At 42.9% G+C, this 24,218-nt stretch overlaps 1 protein-coding gene across 1 annotated transcript in view; it reads left to right on the forward strand.

The window, feature by feature from the left end:
• Nucleotides 1-8,065: 8,065 nt before the first annotated feature.
• KCNH5 (potassium voltage-gated channel subfamily H member 5) overlaps nucleotides 8,066-24,218 on the forward strand; it is a 157,518-nt gene continuing 141,365 nt past the window's right edge. The window contains exons 1-2 of the mRNA XM_064422930.1: nucleotides 8,066-8,248; nucleotides 20,455-20,578. Of these exons, the coding sequence (XP_064279000.1) occupies nucleotides 8,176-8,248; nucleotides 20,455-20,578 (197 nt within the window). The 5' untranslated portion in view covers nucleotides 8,066-8,175. The remainder of the gene's footprint in view (nucleotides 8,249-20,454; nucleotides 20,579-24,218) is intronic.

Below are 24,218 nucleotides of genomic sequence, written 5' to 3' on the forward strand. Positions count from 1 at the left end.
AAAAAAATACCCAACAACTTGTTCTTAACCGCATCACTGTTATTATAACATATTCCCCCAAACATATAAAACACTTAGATTTTCTGCATTAGGAGCAAATGTTGTGTTTAATACCTTTTTCTGGTGTTTGGGTTTTCAGGTACCTAAGTTCCAGGCCATTTAATGTCACCCACTTATGTCCATCCTTGAGATTTTCTAGTGTACTTGTGGCACAATCCCCAGGCTCTCAGAGGTATCCCTCTAACATAAAATGTGGTGAACACAGTGGACTTTTAGTTCTGGGGAAGGTTTTTTTCTGTAGCTCCTGCTGATTTCAGAAGAGGCCCCAAAACTGGCACAATTCTCACATGGAGAAGGGTCCAGAAGAGGTGTCAGATGTGGAATAACCTGTACCACCTCTGGGGAGGAAAATGAAGTGTCTCACTTTGCCACAGGCACCTGTGATGACTGACTGCTCTGTCCCCCTTCCTGCCAGTGCAGCTTCCCACGTGTGTGCTACCACCTGAGGAAGGACAAAAATATTCACCATGCAAAAAAATAAAAAAAGAGCCACGATGAAAACTAGAGCCCCAGATCCTTGAGTCATAGGGCCAGGGACTCTCACCTTGCCTTTCTTTAGCAAAGAAAATGTCTTCACTTTGGAATCCCCCAAAAAGCCTGGAAACCTGGTCAGAGCACAGCCTGTGGAGCAATTAATGTCTTGGTATCTGCAGGAAGCCTGAAAAACAGCTCTGATGCAGAAAATGGCTCCATTCTCCAGCAGGGTGCTCGCTCTCCTCTCATCTCCCATGTGTGGCCATGGCTCCAGAAGAGTGGGGTTTATTTGCTGCTGTTCCTTTCACACTCCCCCAGCTCCCCTGTGTGCTGGGATTGTGACCTTTGAGGTGCAAGAGGGGGGTGTCAGGATGTTTGGGGCTTCTATCAGACTTAATCCAGGCTATTATCTACTCCTGCCTGAAAAAACATCCCTTTCTGCTACTAGGGTAGCATTTATTTCTGCCTGCCCCTATGGTGCCAAGGATTTATAGTTCAAGTAGTGCAAAGACTCCCCAAAATATGGAACACTGGGGTCAAGGGCAGAGGTTTTTTAAGTGTATTGCAAGCTGTACCCAGGAAGGACCTGAGAGCCTGAGCAGTCCTTGCTTCTGTCATGGATTTCCTCAGAGCATGCCTGCAAGGATGATTTTGGGGTAAAAATCCAGGATTAGTCAAAAAGGCCAAGAGAAGCAGAACGTGCTTCTGCAATGTGTTCTTAGATGGACACCACTTTAAATGCAAAATGCTTCTTCTAAGATAAACCAGTGGATTGTTTCCAATTCTGAATCTTTTTTGTGATGATTCAGCTACTGGCAAAAATAAGCTGAAGAGTATGATGTTGAAGCACTGTCATCCTATCTTCCCATGATTGTTTTTTAATGTATTACCTGTTCAGGGTAAAAATATTTTACCCTTAAAAAAACCAAACAAAAACAACAACCCCCGTCAAAAAAAAACAAAAACAAAAACCCCCACTAAAACAAACAAAAAACCCCCGCAAAAATAGCCCCACCAAAAAAAAAAACCAAAACAAAAAAACCCAAAACCCTAAACAAAAACACAAACACACCCCCCATCCAAAATAACAGCAAGAAGGAAAGGGCATGCATGAGTCCATTTCTCTTGGTTCTCTGTAATTAATACAATGATTTATCTCTGTAAAGCCTGCCAATAAATTATTGGTTGCTATCAGTTTATTTCTCAGGATGAAACCCTGGGAGAGGAAGTTGCCATGGACTCATCAGAGCCCCCAGTGATTAATGTGGGTCCTGATATTTGCTGTCCTTATGATGGAAGAACATTTCCTCCCCTTATTCCACATACATTTTTGACTACTGAACACCAACCATTTACTTTTCACATCTGACTCTGACTGTGATTTGCTTGTCCCAAACATTGCTGGGCATCTGCAAGCTGCCATCCCGTGGCACTGGTCATCCTGGGGTTTTAGGTTAAATCAGAGGACTCTTCTCTCCTTTCCAATCAGGAGTCTGAGATTTCCACCTCTTCTCTCCTGAAAGGTCTTGAAGACATGAAAACTGTCACTCTTATCACTGTATGCTTCCCTAGCCTCAAATGTGCTGCAGCATGTGTCAGGATTTCCTCTCAGGGTTAGAATTATGAGCTCTGTACCCTTGAAAATTAGGGACTTATTTCCTTCCAGGGAGAAAGTACACACGAGCCTTGGTTTGGACATTACAGCACCTGCCTGATGCTGTGATAATGGACTTTGAAAGTTCTGATGCTGTTCAATTCTAGGTGTTATTTTAGGTCATTTCAGAAGCTTTAATGGCTCCCTATGTCTGCACAGTTGGACTCATGATAACTGAAGCAGAGGTGAAGGAATATGAAAAACAACATTAATAAAATGATAATGTGTTAAAGGCTCTTTTCCCAAGTGTCTGATTCTGGCTTAAGAAAAGACTGTGGAAAAGAAAAATTTGGTTTTTAGGCACTCCAAAGGGAGGCAATAGCCCTATAATGGCTGGGTTGCTTCTGCCCTTATGTCTGTGCATTGCAACACAGTCTACAGTTACATTCCCCACAATATTTCATGTATGTGTGTGTCTAAACTTCTGACTTGTGTACAACTTTAGCCTGTAATATCTTTGGTGTGCCCACTAAAGAAAATGAAAGCTATGAAATAATAAGGCGAGGGCTATAAAAAGTGTCATGTTAAAAGCAAGCTGTTAATGTTAAATCTCCTGTTAAACAGGGATCTTCCATGAAGCTGTGCCAGTCATTCAAGCCTAGGATCTCCCATTGCCCATTCTTCCTCTATTTTTCATGAGCTCCTGGGGAATGCAGAGGTTGTGATCTGGAGAAGTGCTTTGCTCTCACAGCTGTAACCAAAGCCTCCAGACACTGAATGCACAAACTTCTGCTGAACTGGGACTCCTCCAAAAGCATCCTGGATGTCTCAAGTTGGACATTGTGATTTCCCTGACCATTTTGACCTTAATCTCCCTGTGCCCCAGTTTCCTGTCTGATCCTGGTATGACGAGGTAAAATGAAGATATTCAACGGTGCCTCCAAAGCACCAGCAGATTAGTGATGAGCACCACACACACAAAAAATTAATCATGCCATACTTGAGCAGAGGTTGGCTGGGGTCCCAGGAATGTGGCACAGGGCCATGTTGAATGAGAAGTGTAAAAGAGAGAGGCTTAGCCATTATCCATGCACTGAGCCATCCTCAGTGCATCCCAGGTGCATCCAGGATAAACAGGGAACCTTAATTCTTCCTAATTCCTGTCTGCTTGACTCAGCTGAATGCTGTTGCCTCCCTTAAGTTCTGCATTCCTTGGCTTTGCACTGCCAAAGGGACTGAGGGACAGGAGATTCATAACCTCCAGGTCTAGTTGTCCAGACTTAACTTGCCCAACACAACAGAGAATAAAGAATTCTCATTGGTGCCAAATTAGAATCCAGCGAGTACTTTAGGTCTGAGGTTTCATCAATACTTTCCATCAATTTTTATACCAAAAGCAGCAACTTTTGTCAAGTTTTTATTGATTTCCTGTCTGCCAAAGTGCTTTTTCAAATTTGTAATGGGGTAAGAAGCAAAACCCCTCAAAACAGGGAAGGAAAGAAACAGCAACTTTTTATTTTTAGGAAAGAAACAGCAATTTATTTCCTCCCCCTCTCTATTTTTTGTCACCTAAGTATTTTTTCTGGCATTATCAGCTGTTGCTATGAGCAGAGGTATTTCCTCTTTTTTGAAAGCTACTGTCTGAAGGCAATGCAGAAATGCAGATCTGGTGCCATCCCCTCAGCAACTTTCAGACTCAGATTCCACCTTTATGGTGAGCAGGATGGTGGGCTCAGGGATGCTGCTTTGCTTCCTGCAATTTCTGACAAACCTCCAAACAGTTCTTGGAAGTTTCTGGAGTCAGTAAAAAAACTCCTGACCTTATAGTCCTCCCTCCTGAGGAGAAAAAGTTGCAGCATGAGCTCCCCTGTTGTCCCACCCCAGTATCTGACAACAGATGTACTTCACTCATGGAGAAAGATTTATTAAGGGTCTAATGCCTCTTAGCAGAAAAGTCTCTTCTGTCACATTCTTTGGTGCAGAGTTTTTTGGCTTTAAGGAGAAAACTCTACCTGCTTTTCTACCATTTAACATCCTTCAAATATCTGTCTCTGGCATTTGTTTCCCACTTGAGCTGTTGTTGGAAATTGGAAATCAAATAGTGCTAATTTGGAGTTTATATGTACAAATCACATTGTTTATAAACAAAGCCCATGGTCATCTTAATGATGGCTTTTAGAATGGGAAGTCTTCTGTGTGCACCTGGGGTAGCAAACAGCTCTGAGCCTTGCCAAGGGTATCCCTTGGCTCAGCCGTGCTCACAACATTTTTAGACCTACACGGGTGAGTCTCATTGTGTCCCCAGGGCAGTCCCAGGGAACCTGACTCACCTTGTTACACACAGCACTGAGAGCAAAGGAGATGTGGATCTGTTCAGCAGCTCGGGTGTGCCAATGACTCAGGCTGTTGGGCTGGATCAGTGCCTGACCTGTTTATGCTGCTCTGTCTCTCCCTCCTCTCCTAGGAGCCCTGGGAGCGATGATTCTTCAATTCATAAATTCGCAGAAGACACATTTAAAGCTCTGTGCTGTGAATAAGAACCAGTTCTGAAATGTTTAATAGTCCCTGAAGAAAAATAACCCTCTCCTGTAGGTTTAGATTCCAAGGGTCAGCTCTTCACCACGTGCAGCTGAACTTCACAGCGTGTGCTGTCTCCACTTGCTGTGGGAGCTCCGTGCTTGCCCACTGCTGGGTGGATTTGGGGTATTGTGCCTTTTGTAGAAATACCAGAAAAGAGGGAAGTCACCCTGAGCAAGTGCTTCAAATTTCAGAAGAAAGGAAATGGTGAAGCAGAAGAGGGAGGAATCATGATTACTTTTACTCTGGTACAGAGATGTGCTCATTCTGCCTTTTTCCTTTTAGGAAAGGAAAACTGGTTTCTTCCCTTAAAGAAATGAAGTTTGCAAACCAGGAAGAAAGAACTAGGAATGCTCTGATCATCCATCAGGAATGTTGTTACATTTAGCTTAAACTACTTTTTTTTTCTTTTTAATGTTCTAACAATTAATTCCTTAAAATTGAAACTGTTTTGACTTACCTATTCTGCAAAAAAAAAAAGAAAAGAAAAGGCATTTTGAATCACAGTGGGTTTTCTGCTGCACTTGAGAACAGCAGGTTGAGACTGGGGTATTTTTGATGTGGAAAGAAGCTGCCTAGTTGTCTTTTTCCTACTTACACTGACCTCAAACCTTTCTGACAGTTTCCTGCGTGGTGGTTCGATGCTGTTTCCAAGCATGATTTGAAGATTCCCAAAAGAAGACAAGAGTCTCTTCGTAGTTCCCAGTTTGCTTTCTTTGTCAGACTCTTCTTTTCAAGGTTATCTTTAGCTTCATCCAGCATTCCAGGAAAAGAAAGAAGTGTCCTCTGGAGTTTTTTGCAACCTTGGTATAGAAACATCCCACCACGTCTTGCCATTTCTATCTGACGTCTGTGATATTTAAAGACACGTTTTTGGAGCTGGACCATCTCCATAACCTATTGTTTAATTAGTGCCACTGGAAATACAGCAACAGAACTTAAAAACGAGGGATCTGAATTTGAGGAGATGGAGCAGGAAGGATGGAGTGACTCTTGGGCATGAAAAGTTTAGCAGAAAGGGTGAACAAGAAGGGGTTTGATGAAAAAGGGTGTGGGAGGGCTAGTAGTAGCAAGTCTAGGTTTCAAAATGAGGTTGGTAAATTAGAAAAATTCAGATTGGTTGGGAGGGAGGGAACTGGGGAGCAGAGGTCCTGGCAGCACTGTCCAGACAGATCAGTCACGCAGTATTTGCCTGTGCACAGCTGGGTTAGGTGAGCTGAAACAAACTCACTTGAAACAAACAAAGGTGTTGCCCTCCACCATCCAATTACCGGGAGAAAAATTCCCCTGTACCTCGGGGCAGCGCTCAGCAGGAGCATCTTTAAACCACACCACTAAGGAAAGCCCTGAAGATGCCAGAGCTGGGAGGAAAACAGGAATGTTTGACAAGTCGGGTGTGCTTCACACCTCAAACTTGTTTCCTGTCAGCATTCCCAACTGAGCTGCTCCTGATTTGCATTTGTTTAAATTAAAGAGAAAAACCAGATTATTTTCCAGGAACAGCAGCAGTGGCACCCAGGAAAGTGCTGCTCCTGGTGTGGTAGAGATTTCAAACTTTAAGGCGTGGAGTGCAGGTGACCTCAGTGTGCCTTGCTGGACCAAGACTCAAGCACAGGAAGGAGCAGGTGTTGCAAGCAGAATGAAAAAATAAATAAATTGATTTTTCCACAGTGGAATGATGTCTTCTGGGAGAAGCACTGCTGCTTGTGCCAAGCAGGGCAGGAGCGTTCGGCACAGCGGGATGTGCTCTGCAGAGCGTGCTCCTGCTCTGGACAAACACTGATTTTCCATGTCTGAGTTCCTTCTACGATCCTTTCCCGTCTGCAGCAGGATGCAAAATTGGCAGAGGCAGAAGCAGTAGGTCGAGAAATTCCTTCCAGGATTTTACTGTCCATAGCTTTAAAAAATACTGTCCTAGTCAAGAAAGGGCCGGAGGGAGGAGGGCGGCTGGGTCAGGAATAGGGCAAGGCGTGCCCTGGGACTCGGGTGGGGCGGCTCCCGGCGCTGACTCACCTGCACCTCTGGGGCTCCCTGAATTCGTGGAAAAAAGCGGTTTCCAGCCCCAAATCCGCCTGCTGTTGCCTCTCACGGGAGAGAGGGGGGGAATCCTCCAAGAAACATCTTGATGCCTTCAGGCATTTAGTGGCATTTAACCCGTTACGTTGCGCTTTGCCTTTAATTTTGCGGGCAACGCGCGTCCGCCTTCCAGTGCGCCACAGAAGCGTCCCCGAGTGTTTTCACTCAAACCCAACCGCTGGGGGGGGAAAAAAAGAAAAAAAAAAGAAAAAAAAAGACAAAAAAAGAAAAAAAAGAAAAAAAAAGAAAAAGAAAAAAAAAGGAAAAAAAAGAAAAAAGAAAAAGAAAAAGAAAAAGAAAAAGAAAAAGAAAAAGAAAAAGAAAAAGAAAAAGAAAAAGAAAAAGAAAAAAAAGAAAAGAAAAAAAGGAAAAAAAAAGAAAAAGAAAAAAAAAGAAAAAGAAAAAAAAAAGGAAAAGGAAAAAAAGAAAAAGAAAAAGAAAAAAAACCAAAAAACCCACAACCCAAAGAACAACCACAAACAAAACAAATATATAATATACACATACAGATACATTATATATTATACATTATATATTATATACTATATATTAGATATCATATATTATATATTATACAGTATACATTATATAATATATATTATATCATATATTATATATGATATAATACATAATACTATATTATATATTATACACTATACATTATATATTATACATCATATATTATATACTATATATCATATATTATATATCATTATACTACATATTATATATTATATGATATAATACATAACATATAATATCATATATTATATATTATATATTATACGTTATACATTATACATTATATATTATATATTATATATTATATATTATATATTATATATTATATATTATATATTATATATTATATATTATATATTATATGTTATATGTTATATATTATATATTATATATTATATAAAAACAAATATAGAATAGATGCAAAACCAGGGGGTCGGCGTGAGTTTCGCTCAGGGCAGAACTTCGCAGGGGACCAGAGAAGGGTGTGTGTGTGTGGGGGGGGGGATGCTCGCGGACTGCGCGGGGTGTCCCCCTCATCCCCCCCCATCCCGTGCCGTCCCTCCCCCATCCCGTGCCGTCCTCCCCCATCCCTTTCGGTCCCCCCCATCCCCGGGCGTCCCCCGGGCCGGCGGGGCGGGCGCGCAGGCGCAGGGGGGGCGGGCGCGGCGCTGGCGGCGCGGAGCGCGGCGCGGCCCCAGACCGCGCTGCAGCCGCCGCGGGGGCGCCACTACCATGAGCGGCCGCGGCCGCCCCTGCGCGACTCACGGGCACCGGGCGCTGCCGCCGCCGCCGCCGCCGCCGGCCCCCCCCCGCCGCCGCCGCCGCCGCCGCTGCCGCCGCGCACCCCCGGCCCCCGAGCCCGGCGCTGCAGGATGCCGGGGGGCAAGAGAGGGCTGGTGGCACCGCAGAACACCTTCCTGGAGAACATCGTCCGGCGCTCCAGCGGTGAGAGGTTCCCCCGTCATGCGTCCATCTGTCTGTCCGTCCATCCCCTCCGTCCCTCCGGTGTCTCGCCCCGCTGGTGCCAAAGCGGTGCCTTCAAGGAACGGGATGCGCTGGTCCCCTGCGGAGCATCCCCTCGCGGTCCTTGCCCTGTCTCCCCGCACTTCTTACATCGCAACCGCTACTGCCAGTTTCAACCTTCTTCTCTTTTGCGAGACAATAAATTCTCATCCGCTCCGCTCATCGGGTCTTTCTTTCTTCCCCCCCTTTTTCTTGTTTTATAGTTTTGTAATAATTAGGACTTGCAACTATTTCTATTCAGGGGGTTCAAAGTTTTTTTTTTGCAATTCTGTGGGACTTCAAAGTCTGTGGCGAAGGTGCCGGGAAAGCGGTGAGGGAGTGACTGTGGTTTGGATGATGGCAATCCTGTGGCTGAGCAAATGGCTAAAGAACTGTCTGCACTTGGTCATTTACGGCTCCTCTGTTAGGTGAATATTTACCGGGCTAGTTCGGGACTGTGGCATCCAGTTATTCCTTGCTGCTGGAGTCAGTTTCACCCTTTGTAGTGCAAAGCACTGATCAAGAGCAGTGTACACAGCTCCATTAAAGTTACGATGTGTTTGCAGCTCACTGTCTCTTTGGGTGTGCTGGTGTAGACGCTGCTTTAGGCAAGTCCTGTGCTAGGTACTTTAATTTTTTAATGTAGTTTTTGCACTGGCATAGAACTGCTGAGACATAGGAGTGTTTGCACAAATGTAGGAGAGCTCGGCTTTGGGTTTTGCTAAAAGATAACTCCTTGGTCAGCCCAAGTTCAGGGTGATGCTGCCATGGGGAAGCATCCCTGTGCCAGTGTACACCTGGAGACAGGAGTGGGAAAAGTGAGCAGAGCATTGAGAAGGGTTACTACATTTAGTATTAATCAAGACACCAGTGGGTTGTGAAATATGCTGAAAAACGTTTCTTTCCACCTTTCCATATTGCACAGTGCTGGGTGTACCTCGCAGTCACACCAGCATGGTCTGGTGTGCTGGCTTGGAGTGGATTTTGACAGCAGGTAGTGAATTGGTGATTCATGGATTTTCCTCATGAGCAGGAGTGGGATGAGGAGTTGGAATTTGTTTTAAAATGTTGTGTGTTAAAATGCCAGCTTTGTATTAAGCTGTTTTTGGGGGGCTTCCTCCCTGTCGTGTTGCCTCTGTCAGTTCTGTGGTCGGCAGCTGACTCCCTGTCAAGCCCTGTAGCTGCCCGATCTCCAGGAGCTGCTTTCCCACAATAGTGTATTTATTTCCCAGAATATTAAATGCAGGCTTAATTAATAGGCATTTATATAGCACTTTCCCTCTGACAATTTCAAAGTGTTGGGTGGAATTTAATTACACTTCACAGCTCCTTGTGGAAGAGGACATACAGAGGTTTTTCTCTACCTGTTCATCGAATTGTGGTGTGAATGGGGGCTTGGGCCATCACGTCTGATTTCCCCAGGTCATGCAGCATGTCAGTGGCAGGGCTGGGAGCATGGTTTGGGAATGCCATGGTTTTGTATCGTGGTCTAATTAAATCCCACATCCTCCCTGGTGAAAGCTCAGTAAAGCTTTGAGACATCAAAAATTGGAAAAGCTCGGTAGGCTTTTGAACATTATACTTTAAAAGCATGTATCCCCTCCAGTTTTTAGCCTGGTTTAATTTAGGAGCGTAAATCATGCTGATCTGGTCATTCATTCTGCTTTTTTTGTGCCACTGATGATGTCTAAGCATGGTGTTCGCTAGAGAGGTGAATCTTCCCTGTTGGACACAAAGAGGAAAGTAGATTGGGAATTTGTATTTAACTCATGTAAGTTGTCAGTGTTGTGAGCTGAAACATGATTTAGTTCTTATTTTTGTCATCCAGGACATAGCCTTATTTATCCTTTATAGAAATAGTAATTTTCATTGGATTCAGTATTGTTTAATCCAAACTTAACAGTATACTGTGGGGCAAATCTGCTTCAGGTATCTCCTGCCAGTGCTCAGAAGAAGACCAGGATTTGGTCTGCTGGCTCTCTGCTGGGTTTGTTTTTAGACTTGGATTCACCAAGTTCCAAGAGATTTTTCAAGAGATTGACAATTTGAGGAATGGGATGAAAGAAAGACTGATGATTGTTTTTTAAAAATACATCTTCAGCATTCCCCCCCCAGAAAGCCTTTCTGTCACCATTCCTGGTTCAGGAGCATTCTCGTTTGAGATTTGTCACATTTATGCAATCCCATTGCACTTCTTGATCATAAATCTTTTCTTAACAACCAAGAGAAGGTTTGTAGGTATGGGTAATAACTTCTATTAGGCTACGGGTACTGCTGGAAAAATCAGGCAGGTGTTTCAGCAGATAGGTTCTTCTTCTGGTGAAATAGAAGCAATGGCTTCAAAATGAAGTGTTTATGGAGACAAATTACTCAGAGTTACCAGAGATGGATCCTAATAACAAAATTTATAGACAAAATTGTAATAATTTTAAAATGTGGAAAGTCAGGACTGGGAGCGGGTGTAGCGGGAACACGGTGTGCAGGCTTGGTGAGATGTCTAGCCTCGTGTTAAAAGCAATCATATATTAAATTTTCAGCATTATTTGGGCACTTTCTCTTTAGGAATGTCATGAATCCTTCCTTTTACCTCATCTTTGGCTGCTCATCCGGTTGAAATTGTGGGAGAAGTGCTCACAGTGTGCAGCCTGGTCTTTGCCCTCACCACAGCTGAGCTCCACTAAAGGAGAGCCAAAGCCCACAGGGAGAACAGGCTCTGTCCTTAGGGCTGCTGTGCCTGCTGAGAGGGACAAGCAGACCTGTCTTCAGGGTAATCTCAGTGCACTCTCTGCAATCTATTTTTTTTTCCTTTCTTCTTTTAAAGCACACTGAAAATACATGGAGGCTTATCTGAGGCTCACAAAGATTGATACGATCTCGCTACAGCCTTGGCTGTGCCCTAGATCTTAAGAGCACCAGGTATTTTGCTGAGCTGAAAGGTGTTTTGTGAGAGCACTGGGCTAAATCACATTAAGGTGACTGCCTCTTACTGCCATTAGTATTTGGGATGTTTAATAAGGACCATCCTAAGGGCAATGTTCTCTCCCAAGATGTTCTCAGCAGGCTGTGCCTGTTATTACAGATATTGTTGTTCACTTCTTCAGTGCATTCAGAGCTTAGATACTGACCTGTGTTCAGCACTGTGGAAGTGCAGAGGGTACAGAACTGGGCAAGTCTCGAGATCAGGGCTGGGATTTATGGACCTGTCCATGGGCAGAGTCATCCAGTGAGTTGAGCCATGGAAGTCTGTCTTGCCTTCACAAGTTCTGTCAGCAGAAAAATTAAGTAATGTTAATGGCATAATTTGCTTTTATGGAAGAGCATGAATTTGTGAGAAGGGTGAGTCTGGCAGTAGATTGCTAACAGTTTGGATAAGGGGATGAATTTAGTGAAAAACTGTATATAATCTTATCTGTATGATAAGAGTCATAATTATTGGATATTGTTTCTGTTGCAATAACTCTTAGAAGCTTCCTCATGAAAGTGGGTCTTTCACAAATGGATTTTGACACTGGGATGAAATCTTATCTCTCTAAGGCTTCCATGGGAAATTCAGCATGAGTTTTAATGAAGCTAGCATTTTATTCCTGGCCTTTTTCAGCTTTATGTTATGTTCCTAAAAAGCAATTCCTTCACAGAGACCTTTATGCCCTCCTGGCTCCCTGTGACTGGTGGGTGGAAGGATCAGCCCTGTTCATAGGTGATCTTTCTGAAGGCAGGTTACCTGGAAAGGAGAGGGAAACAAGTGTTACATCTGTAGCAGTAAGACACCTTTTTAATTTTTATTCCACTGGTATTACAGATAAAATAAGTGTCTCTTTTCTCTTCTGTTCTTACTAGCTGTGTAGGGTTCCTGTCTTCCAGGCAGGGATGTGGGACATGATGCATGTGGGCTTCTCTCCCCTATATTAAAACAAACTGCATTTTCATCTGGCACCAATTAAATTACACATGCTGCACAGAGAAAGTTCTTTAAAGCAAAGTACTTCAAGTTTAGTGGATGCCTATCACTTGGGATCCTCAGAGAACAATGCAGAGCTCAGCAGTTCCCTAAATCCCTGTGTAAAGCAGGATGCACCGTGGGGTGAAAGTTTCCATCCTCCAGTTCAGCTCAGAAGTTAATGAAGGAATTACCAAGGTGCTCATGTCACTGGGGTTTTCTTTGGCATTCGAAGGCACAGGGTTCCTTCTGCAGTTTCTGTGGCTGCAGGGAGCTTGCTGACACGTAAATCAATGCAAAGTGGATTTTTACACTGACAAGCATTACTAGATGACATATGTGAGGGGTTTGCAATTGCAGACACCCTGTTTTCCTTGCTCTTCAAATGGGCTCACTGAGCACAGACAGATTAAGCATCTCTGTTTGCTGCTGCTGAAATTGGGGGAGTTCTGCATGGTCTAAAGTGTTTATTTTTACATTAAAAATAGTTATGGAAGCTCTGTGCCATTTTATTAATTTAGAAACTTAAAGAATGCCATGTTGTTAGTGAAAGGAAAAGCTGGATTTTCTTGAGATATGATCAGCTGTTTTGTGGTCTTATTTCTAATTGTGGCCCTTCCTTCCTTCCTTCCTTCCTTCCTTCCTTCCTTCCTTCCTTCCTTCCTTCCTTCCTTCCTTCCTTCCTTCCTTCCTTCCTTCCTTCCTTCCTTCCTTCCTTCCTTCCTTCCTTCCTTCCTTCCTTCCTTCCTTCCTTCCTTCCTTCCTTCCTTCCTTCCTTCCTTCCTTCCTTCCTTCCTTCCTTCCTTCCTTCCTTCCTTCCTTCCTTCCTTCCTTCCTTCCTTCCTTCCTTCCTTCCTTCCTTCCTTCCTTCCTTCCTTCCTTCCTTCCTTCCTTCCTTCCTTCCTTCCTTCCTTCCTTCCTTCCTTCCTTCCTTCCTTCCTTCCTTCCTTCCTTCCTTCCTTCCTTCCTTCCTTCCTTCCTTCCTTCCTTCCTTCCTTCCTTCCTTCCTTCCTTCCTTCCTTCCTTCCTTCCTTCCTTCCTTCCTTCCTTCCTTCCTTCCTTCCTTCCTTCCTTCCTTCCTTCCTTCCTTCCTTCCTTCCTTCCTTCCTTCCTTCCTTCCTTCCTTCCTTCCTTCCTTCCTTCCTTTTTTTGTAATATTTTTCTATTTTTTTTCTTTCTTGTCTTTCTTTCTGTGCTTGGTGGGGTAGTGGGAGAGGTTTCCCTCCTCTCTTTTTGGGAAGTTTGAGAGCTGCTGAGCACTTGCCACAAGAGGTCACTGCAAGAGTTGCTGCATTCCCAGGTTAATGTTGAAACCTGAGAGAAGGAAAATAATTAAATTGATTTTTTTTTTTTCAGGAAACATTCAGGTTTTCTGTTGCAGTTGGAAGGAGTATACAACCAAAGAATAATCTCAGGAAGTGGAAATAGATTTAATTAGCCTGTTTTATAGGTGTGTTTTATAGGCTGTCTGGTGGTGAACTGGCATTTTAAGTTACTCCCTTGGATAGCTGAAGGAAATGGGATTTTCTGATTTGACAACATTAAATAATAGAAGATTTTGGAGTTGGTACTCTAGTAATCTGCTTTTCAGATTAAAAAAAAGGACAATACTTGTTTAATCAGCACACTCAGGAGACTGGCTATTGTAGCTGCTGAGCATCCCAAGTGGCCAGGGCCTGACTCCCCACCTGGAGGGGTCCTGGCATCAGTCCTGGTGAAAGCTTTGCTCCAGCCCCTGGCACAGAGAGGAGAGCACAGGAGGTGCAGGTGATTTTCTGCCCAAACAGGTTTTGTTTTTTTTTTTTGAGAAGCAGCCAAGCTCTGTGAAACTGCAGCCAGGACTTGGTGCAGGCTCAGTGTGTGCAAGAGGAGCCCCGTGTCTGAAGAGCTCCTGCTACCACAATTTTCTCCTCTGGGAATGTAAAGGCAGCACTTAAATGAAAGTATAAAGCTGGAAGTCTGGATTCTGCTTCTCCCTGTATGCCTTGAGTGAGAGCTACAGCGTGCTCCAGTTTGAGTTTATCTCAGTACATCTGTGTTGTGTTCTGCACAATTTTAATTACAGAGAGCAGATTCAGCCATAGCATTTAGATGATAACTGGGATAGGTGAGGGTTTGTTTAATTCTAGGATAAATGGATGTGTGGAGGAGAAACAGTGATCAGAATTGTATGAAATGTCATTTTCCAGGTAATTCATAGAAATGCTCTCATGTTCTTACTGCCTCAGAGCTATTCCTGGGGTCAGTGATGTGCCACAGTAAAGGCAGGGACTGTTTGTGTGCTTCCACATTCCAAATGATTGCAGTTAATTTTCTGACTTTCGAGGAGGTAAATTTCAGGCAGGTTCTAATTTTTCTTCTTGAGCTCGCTTGCTGAATTGCTGAAAGCTGCTGTTTTCCCAGCTGAGTGGCTTACACGTGGATTTAATACTTCAGCCAGTGCTGGATTATTCATCTTCTGTTTTATTTGAGCAGCACGTTTTTGAGGCAGGAAGTGGATAATTTCAGCACAGTCAGTGTGATCACACCTTACTCTGGGTTTAGCCCTCGCTCCATCTTCATAACATGAGTATTAAATAAAGACAACACTGGCACAGAAAGGTGACGTAAAGAGTCGGTCCTTTGAGAGTTTGGTTTGTTTTTTTTTCAGGCAAGCAACACTTAATGTACTGGGTAAATTGGATGACACTGATGTTTTGCATGCTTTGAAGACACGGGGGAAATTATAGCTTTGTTAGAAAACAGCACTGTGGTTTTACAGACAGGAGTACAAAGTGCTTCAAGAACAGAGGTTTGTCTGCAGCCAGCCCCAGAGCTGGAGGGATGTTGGTGCCTGTTGAGGCAGTTTTCAGAGGGCTGTGCCCTCTGATCCAAGAGGATCTTGGATCCAAGAGGATCTTTCTCTATCTTCCATGGGGACACAGCACATCTTGGGCACGTGGTTGGAGACACCACAGACAACACCGGGGATTGTCAGGGCCAGGACTCACTCAGAAAAGCTAAGAAAATTCAAAAAGAGACCTTTTTTATTACATCCCTCCTGAGTACACCCTTTCCAAGATGCTCTAAACAAGTCTGCAGCAATTTGCTGACCTGGTGTAGTTTTGAGTAGAATCAACTGACAGCTGTTGAAGTGGTTTGGAGCTTTCATATTAGCAAAAAAAGGGCAAATTCCAGATATTTCCCAGCCCCTGTGAGGCCTGAGCTGCCTTTGCTGTGCAGTGGGAGGGTGGTAGTTCTGAAGGACAGCTCTGGGTAAAGTTGATAGAGGTAGGAATTTGTTCCTACATGAAAACACTGCTGCTTTTTTGTTATTATAATCATTATTGTTGTTTGTGTTCTGCTGCTACTTTATTTTATTTAGAACATCTTTTCAGTGGTGACCTTTTTAAAGAAGGTCACTTGCCAGTTTCTTGAGAAGAGAGTGAATTCTCAAAAATGGTGATTTAAACAATTTTGGTTGCAAGTGGTACCCAAGCATTCTTGAGGAAAGATGATTAGAGACAACGTTTCTCACTTGGTTAAGCATATCTCCTGGAATGATTTAGCTGTTCTTGCTCTCCTGTCATTACATAACAAGAATTTTACACTGCTTTAGGCACTTTGTTAGTTAAAAAAATTGCTCGCACACTGTGGTCTTTTTATTTTGTTTTAATAACAAACACAAGGCTCAGCACCGTGTTGAGTGCTAGCTACTGCAAGAGAGAGTAAGATTAAAAGCTTGCTGCTCTACAGCATAGGCTGCCTTTATACAAAAGAGCCTTTTTACAAAATAAAAGCATGGCAACAGCAAATGCAGTGCCTTTTAAAAAATTGTTTTCCTCAATTGTGTTTTCCAGCCTGAAGTTTTGCTGACTGTATGCCTATAATGCCCCGTTTCCTTGCCATCAGCATTAAACCTTGCAAATAGGAGAGTTATGTTAGTTAATAAAATAGTTAATAAAAGGCCTGCTGCCTTCCTGAGAGGAATCTGGCAACTGTGAGACAGATGAGTGTGCTGGCAGACCCTGCTTTCCTGACAGACAGACAGACACTGGTGTTCAGAGGTGTCAGTCAAGGAGCATGCACAACCTACAGAGTTGTGATTTGGGTTCCCTACAGTGCACCAGAAAGGGGAATGGGTGCAGAAGATGGTTGGTGGAGGCAATGACATCAAGACAAGCTTAGAAATAATAAAAATTTACATCAAGACAAGCTTAAAAATAATAAAAATTGACCTTTTATCTGTAAGGAAATGGGAAGTGGACGTGCACTTTCAGTGCATCGGAGAAATCCAAGAAGGATGAACACATCACCAGAGATTTTGGGGTAATCATCGTGTGAGTTTTGAAATTAGCTGCATGTAAGTGTTTTCAGAGTTTGAGATACCACACTATGGTCATCTGGATTCCAATTTCCTGGAGTTTCTCCGTGTGCTGGATCAGACCAGGGTCTGTCAGAGTTACTGGCCTGCTTTCAGCAGTCACCAGTGTCTCGCTGACCAGTGGGGAAGTCCCCAGCTTCTGTAGAAAAATACTTTTGAGACTGAGAGCTTCACAGAGAGAGATTTTCCTTTCTGGGCCACAGCAGGGATATTGCCCAAGTTTTGGTTTACAGCACCTTACAGCTGACGTCAGATGTATTTATGCCGTGCCATTCATAGCTTTGGCTGTCCTTGGCAATCCCTGTTGTGATCTTTCCGTGAAGTTGTGACACAATTAAAGTAAATTCATGTGTCCTGGTGTAGGTGTAGTGGCTGGATTCAGTGATGCCCAGTTGCAAGTAACTAAACTCTCTAAAGAGAATACCTCCAACAGAACATACCCTCTCAAAAGACTTGTTTGCAGAATATAGTTCTTGTCTATTGGATCTGACAGGAATATGGCTATGGAGATCCCAGTGCTGCTGCCATGCCCATCACCCTGCCATTTCCAGACCTTTTGTTGTCTCCTTTTCTTTTTCTTCTGAAGAAGACCTAAACACCCCTTTTATCTGTCAAAGACTTGGGCAGGGAAGGAGAGGTTGCCTCTCCCATGAAGGGAGTCTGAACACCTGCATTCTTGTCCACCCTGTGGCAACTGGAGATGGAGATAAAATGAGGTTTTTTCCAGCCCTTGTCTCTTACACCTGATTCAGGCAACCAGCTGGAAATTGGGCAGAGTGGAATTTGCCATAGACTTGTGGAAATCATAATCAAAGACACAACTGTGATGACCTTTCTTAGCCAGGAAATCATGAATCTGAACTGTGGGAACATGAAAGGCAGGCATGCAGGATTTAGTCCAGAAGAGGCTGTGGATCCATCCTCATTGGAGGGAACTGCAGAAATGGACTTTCAGTGACTAGTTAGTGGTGATAACATAATTTTATAAAATTATGGTCAAAACCATAGAGGTTCTCTCAAAATGTCCTGTCATCCAGTACACAGTTTGGATTTTTACAACTGGGTATGGACTGGCTTATGTAGAATTAAATCTGCATGGAGTTATGATTTGTAACTGTAGAAATAGTGAAGAATTAATTGTGCCTTGATTGAAGAAAATAATAACTTGTGATAAAATATAAGGTAGGTTAAATACAGAGGGTACTGTGAATACTGAGATTTGGGTACCCAGTAAAACCAAAGGATCAGACACTGACCTGTTCTTCCTGCAATTTTATCAGCTTGATCAGTGAGCAGCAGCATTAATGAAACATGGATTCCTGTGGCTTTGTGCCTGCACTTGGATTTATTGGTCTCTAACAAGAGGCAGAGATTGATTCAAGATTTTCCTTCGATTGGAATTGCGCACACACACACACACACACACACACACACACACACAGATATTGGTAAAGGACCTGGCAGTGCTGAGTTTGCAGTTGGACTCAACCATCTTGGAGGTCTTTTCAAACCTAAAAGATTCTGTGATTCATATTCCTGTGCTGAGAATGGGTGAATGAGCTTTGCTTGCTTAGGAGACCAGGGTAAAAAAAAAAAGAAGTCAATTAAGTAAAGGAAAATTCGGGGGGACAAAAGAAAACCCCATCTAAAATCTGGTCAAGTTTCTAATATGAATATTTTGAATCTGATCCAACCTTAAAAATTAAAAATACTAATGTCTACCAAGATGTTTCTAGTGTGTTTTTAACCTCAATTTTATGGGATTTAAAATAAAAACAAACCCACAACAATTTTTCAATAGCTTGGCTTTATATTTTGTTCCCTCCCAAGTTTCTTGCGGCTTTGATCCGTTTGGTGAATGACTTATCAAATACTTTGAGACCCTCAGGTGCAAAGAAGTATAAAATCCATAGAAAACAACCATTAAATGCTATTGGTGGTGATGGGGTGGCAGCCATGGGGACAGCCCGGGTTTGGGGGGTTGGGGGTGTCTCCACTTTTCCAGACTGGAGATGCTGCCTAATGACAAAAGGAAAAAAAAAACAACCTTGCAACAGTGTTAAATTGGTAAGATAAAAAGGAACTCTTTAATGAAAGCTGCAAAATATGGTGCACAAATACGGCTCTGTGCACATGTGAAAAAGGAGTTTCACAATTTTTTAAGGTTAATTAATTAGTGTATCTAGCCAGTACATCCAATGGGAAATCAGCTTCCCCAGTAACCCACCCTTGGGTCAGCCCTTTGGAGTTGCTCCCGGGGCTTCTTTGCCCTATTTTCTTGTTATATTTTTTAAGTTCTGGTGGAAAACAAAATGTCCTTATGAGAAATTCTCTCCTTAAGTATAAGATTAAACAGAATTTCAAGAATGTATTAGAAAAGGGTTAGTTTAGTTAGAAAGGGCGGGAAAAGTACTAGAAGGTATTCACATGTTAAAAATCTACAAGGCTTCAGATATATGAAAATATATAAAAACTTAAAAAATCTTTAGGCATCAGTGGAGATGCAGGTGTGGGGGGACTGCAGCCAGCACAGTGGGATGAGCTCCAGCAGACCCGTTGTTCCCAGGGGTTTGTGCTGGTGGAATCCAGTGATATTTTATGTAATACTCATGCTTTACTCTGTGTCTCCTACTGTTTGTAGTGCGGGCATCTTCCTGTGGGCAGGAAAGCAAATTGTTTAAGTTGGCATTTGGGCTTAAAGACTTTGTGATGGATCTGAATAAATGCCTTGAGTATAAAAGTGTTAGATTTCACAAAATCTAAACTTCTATTTCTCCCATTGGTTGGCTTTTAAATATTGTAAGCTCTGCTTTTCTGTAGAAAATCCAATAATCTCCAGATTATTTTTTTCAAAATTCATGCTTATACAGAGAAAAAAAGATAGAAATACTATTTTTTTTAAATACATGTTCCATATCCAATAGAATAATATTTGCAGAATGTACAATCCAGTCACAGTTATAAACACTCTGAGTAGGACGTGTAGCTCATGCAAACTCAGTGTCACTTTTATGTTTAAATCAGAATGCACACCTGAGTAAATGTCTGTTGTTGTCATAACCATTCTTTGGCTATTATGAGGAAAATTTGTAAAAATATCCTTTTTTTTCCCCCCCAAAGACTGCTGAAAGAAACATTTCCTGTAATTTTTATGCAGCAATGATTGTTAATAGTTATATTTTAATAGCTTTTTAGCACCAGTGAATGGGACCATGTAGTTCCATAGCTGTAGTCAAAAAGAAATTGAAAACTAACAATAAAAATAAAGAAAACACTGATGGTTACCATGGGCTGCAATTTAAAACATCTGCTTTCCCCAGTATCACCTGGCACTCTGTCCCTCTTCCCAGGGATGCTGGCTGTGTCCTGCAAAACAGACTCAGACCTGCCAGGAAAAAAAAATTCCTTCTCTCAAGAAAAAGAGTCATTATCAGCTCTGGGCACGCATACAATTCAGCATTTAAAACTCAGTTTGCACGTTTATTTAATGTTGCTTTCAAGATATGTATCAAATTAAAATAAAACACACTATCTTGCCCAGGTTGTGAATAAATGAGTGCTTTCTAAATTGTTAAAGCATTGGGGCTTATATTGGTGTTTGTGGTGTAGGAAGGTACTTCTATTACCAGGATGATGATTATTATTATTATTATTTATTATTATTATTATACAGATATTCTGTTTGATCACAAATTCTTTTCAGATGTCCACTTGGATTTCCCTCTGAAACGCTGAGGCAGAAATTACTGTCACAAATAACTCTGCATCTGCTGTGTAACACAGGGAGGATTTCATTGTACTTTGCCACTGACAGCAGCCCTTTCTCCCTTTTGCTCTTTGTCCTTTCAGAATCCAGTTTTTTGTTGGGAAACGCCCAGATTGTGGACTGGCCCGTAGTTTACAGTAATGACGGATTTTGTAAACTCTCTGGATACCACCGAGCTGACGTCATGCAGAAGAGCAGCACCTGCAGGTATGCCCATTGCCTCTTTTGCTGCCACTTGGTGCCCTTGGAAACTTTTAATCTGCTGGGAAGAATGGTGAGGTTTTGGGAGAAAGGATTGAAGTGAGAAAGGCATTGTTTTGCAGATGTTGAAGTCTTAAAATTGGCTTGACATGAAACTGATACAGAATTTATACAGCTCACAACTTACACAGAACATGGTAAAGCACCATGAAATTTATCCTGGCTAGCATTGGTGAGGATGGACTCTAGCTAATGATCCACTAAAGAGAGTGGGGGTTTAGGTTATACAGTTCAAAGACACTTTTGCTAGATGGTTCTGAGTTCTGCTGTTACAAGCCAGGAGGCAGTGGGCTCTTCTGCAGCCCACTATTATTAAGCATACACAGAGCCCAGTAATGCACAAAGTGCATCTTTACTCCCAAGAGAGTGATTAGGCTGCTGATATTTACTCTAAGCATTGCAGCTTTATGGCTTTTTTCTTTTATTGGTGGTCTTTCAGGAGCCAGCAGCTGTGATTTGTGGCTGGATGTGCATTTGAGCTGTGCCTGCTGCCTCCTTTAGAAAGGGATGCTTTTGGGGAAGGACTGGCTCCCTGATGTGTGTGAGCAAAGCAAACAAAGGACAGGGGCAAGAAGGGAGGGCTGGGATACAAGTTTGTGCGGGTTTTCCCTTTCTGCCTTCAGGGACTGACCAATTCCAGGCATTGGGGACAGAGCATGGATTATCTGGAATAAAAGGCCAGGCTGGACAGAGCTTGGAGGAACCTGGTGTGGTAGAAGGTGTCCCTGCCCATGGCAGGGGGTTTGGGTCTTTGAGGCGCCTTTCAACCTGACCCATTCTGTGATTGAAAACGAGGTGACAGTTCAGGAAGAACAGGGCTTATGTGTGACTGAGACGCCTCTAACCTCCACTTAACCAAAAAAAGCCCTGCTGGAGGTGTATCAGTAGGTCAGCCAGCATCCAGGAAAGTCACTGGTTTTGTGCCTAGTGGTCCCCAGACATGACCATGTATATCTTCATGAACACATTGAAAGAATAAACAGTTGTAAGACACTGAAATGCAGTTTAATGTTGCAAGTTATATCAGTGTTTTCTAAATATTGCTGCTTATCAGCTAAGCTTTGTGATTTCATCATGCCTCTGGAAGAGCAGGCATCCTTTAATGGACCTACCCTGGCATTTGGCACTTGGCATTCACCCCAGGCTTTGCTCTGCTTGCCTTTCCTTGCACATGAGATTTTCACAGCCACTGTTCCCACTGGGACACTTGGTCAGTATCTCTGCCCTGCCTTGTTTTGATTTACTGCCCTGACAAGTGGGATTAAAAACCAGTCTGCAAGGGAAATCCTGGCTCTGGTGAACCTAATGGCAAAATTCCCACTGTGCTCCAAGAACTGGGATTATTAATGGTGGGTACAGCTGGACTTGAAGGAGATTTGGTGCTGGGATGGCACCTCTGTGGCCTGAGTTTTGTGTGTCCTTGCAGTGCCAAAGCTGTGCAAAGAAGCCCCACTGAGGGTGACTGTGGGACCCACAGAGCTGCACCTGAGGAATGGTGTTTGCTCTTCACCCTGCAGAGTTTTGAAGCTGTTGATGTGTCTCTGTATTTGCTGTTCCACCTGGGCAGATGTTTGTCTCTTGTAATTGATGCCCTGACTGCTTTTGGATGAGGAGAGCTGTAAGTTTGGTGTAGGGCTGGATGCCTTCTGTGCTTCACTTTCCCTCTGTGCTGGGTAATTCCTCTCAAAGAGCTGCTACTGCCCTGCAAACCCAGACCTGCTCCGATGCTGCTGCTCTGCATCCTGGCAAAGGACAGAGCAGCACAATGTGAAACTTCAGCCGAGGCTTTTCCATGCCAAGAGATGCTTTAACAGGAAGGTGGGAGCCCAGGCATCCTAAATGACAACTGGTCTCTTTTGGAGGTGGAGAAAATATCTAAGACTGTGCCTCTCTCTGTGTACTTCAGCAAGTCTTGCTTCTCTTTGAAAAGTGTGTTTTCTATGTAGTAAGATTCCCAGTAGCAGAGTGATTTTGATATTTCTGTCTTGTACAGTTTGCACTCAAGGCATTTGACAAGCACAAAATGACAAAAAAAAAAAAGAGAAAAGGCAGAAAAAGACAGAGTGATTGACTAAAGAAGTAGGAGTCCCTCCATGTGTACAAAATAGGACAGACTAAATTAAATTAAACTTGTGATAAGCAAAAATCTTATATAACTCGTGCAGTGAAAGGCTCTGAGGTTCCTTTGGTGCTGTTAAAAATTGCCTTCTGAAAAATGTTTTTATTGTTTCAGAAGCCTTTAAAATGTCTCTTTATGTGTGAATATAATTTGAGATTTGAGCATTACAGGTTTACTGCAACAATAAGCTGCTTGTAATTTAAAACATAAAGTTGATTGATCATGTTCTGCTGAAGTAACTGGTATCGTCCACCTCTCATCATCAAGTAGGATTTGTCATTTTAACACTAATTAATAATGACTTTCTGTATTATAAATAATGTAAAATCAAGCACTCAACAACTTCTTGCTATTTTTTTCCTTCAGGACTATGAGAAACATTGTTTTAAGTCTCAAGAAAACAAAAAAAAGAGAGATGCAACAGAGCATTAAAAAAGGCATAGATTAAAAAAATGAAAAATATCAAACTCTTTTTGTTGTCATCTCATAGATAAATGTGTAAGAGGTTATCAGGTGAAATGGGAAAGGCAGGCCATTTGAGAACTGATAATCAGGAATTACTGAAGCCTCGTGCCTGGGTGAAACCATTTCCTGCTGTCAGCTGCTCCGTGGCACCTCCTTTGCTGTCCCAAAGGTGACACTACCCCAGCACTGCCACCTTCACCACAAAGCCATGTTCCCAAGTGCCACATCGTGTTTTCTGAACACTTCCAAGGGTGGTGATCCCGCAGCATTCCTGGGCAGCCTGCTCCTGTGCCTGGCCACCCTTCAGTGCTGGTTTTCCCAGTACCCAATCTAATCAATACCTGTGATGTTGCAGCCACTCTGATGCCTCCATCACCCAGACCAGGCAGGACCCTGTTGTGGGAGCAGCTCCATTGCTTCCCTGGGCTGGCTGGGAAGGGAAAAGATTCATGGTCTGGCCTTCATTGAGTACTTTAATGCTTGCTGAGCCTCTAACCACTGTGTTGTTTTATTGTTTCTTTCAGAGCAGGAGACATAAAATAAATGTTTATTGAACCTTTGGAGGTCTGTGGATCAATAAGAGAAGCTGCACTGAAACCACAGAGGCTCTGATAGCTTTTCCCTTTCATATTCTCAGGGTTTTCTGTTGTAGGTTTCAGCTGAAGCTCAAACTGTTTGTGAACTAAGAGAATGGGGAGGGGGAAAAGTCTGATCAATTAAAAAGTATATTCATCCAAGCGTCTGAAAGCTTTTATCTGATGTTCCATTTTCTTTCAGTCCTGTAATTTGCACAGAGCAGCCTTTACTTATTTTTAATCCAGGGGAGAATGACAATAAAAGCCTGGCTGTTTCCTTACAAAGGCTGTCAAAAGCAAGGTCAGGGGGTTGGGTTTGCTTACACCAGCTGGAGGTCTGACCTGGAAAAGAATGCAAAGATGAGATGCTTAAGTGGCAAGAAATAGCAGAGTTAAAATTACATTTTTATATTCTTAGCCCGGAGAG

This window comes from Passer domesticus, chromosome 6 (assembly GCF_036417665.1).
Source record: "Passer domesticus isolate bPasDom1 chromosome 6, bPasDom1.hap1, whole genome shotgun sequence".
Taxonomy (NCBI): domain Eukaryota; kingdom Metazoa; phylum Chordata; class Aves; order Passeriformes; family Passeridae; genus Passer; species Passer domesticus.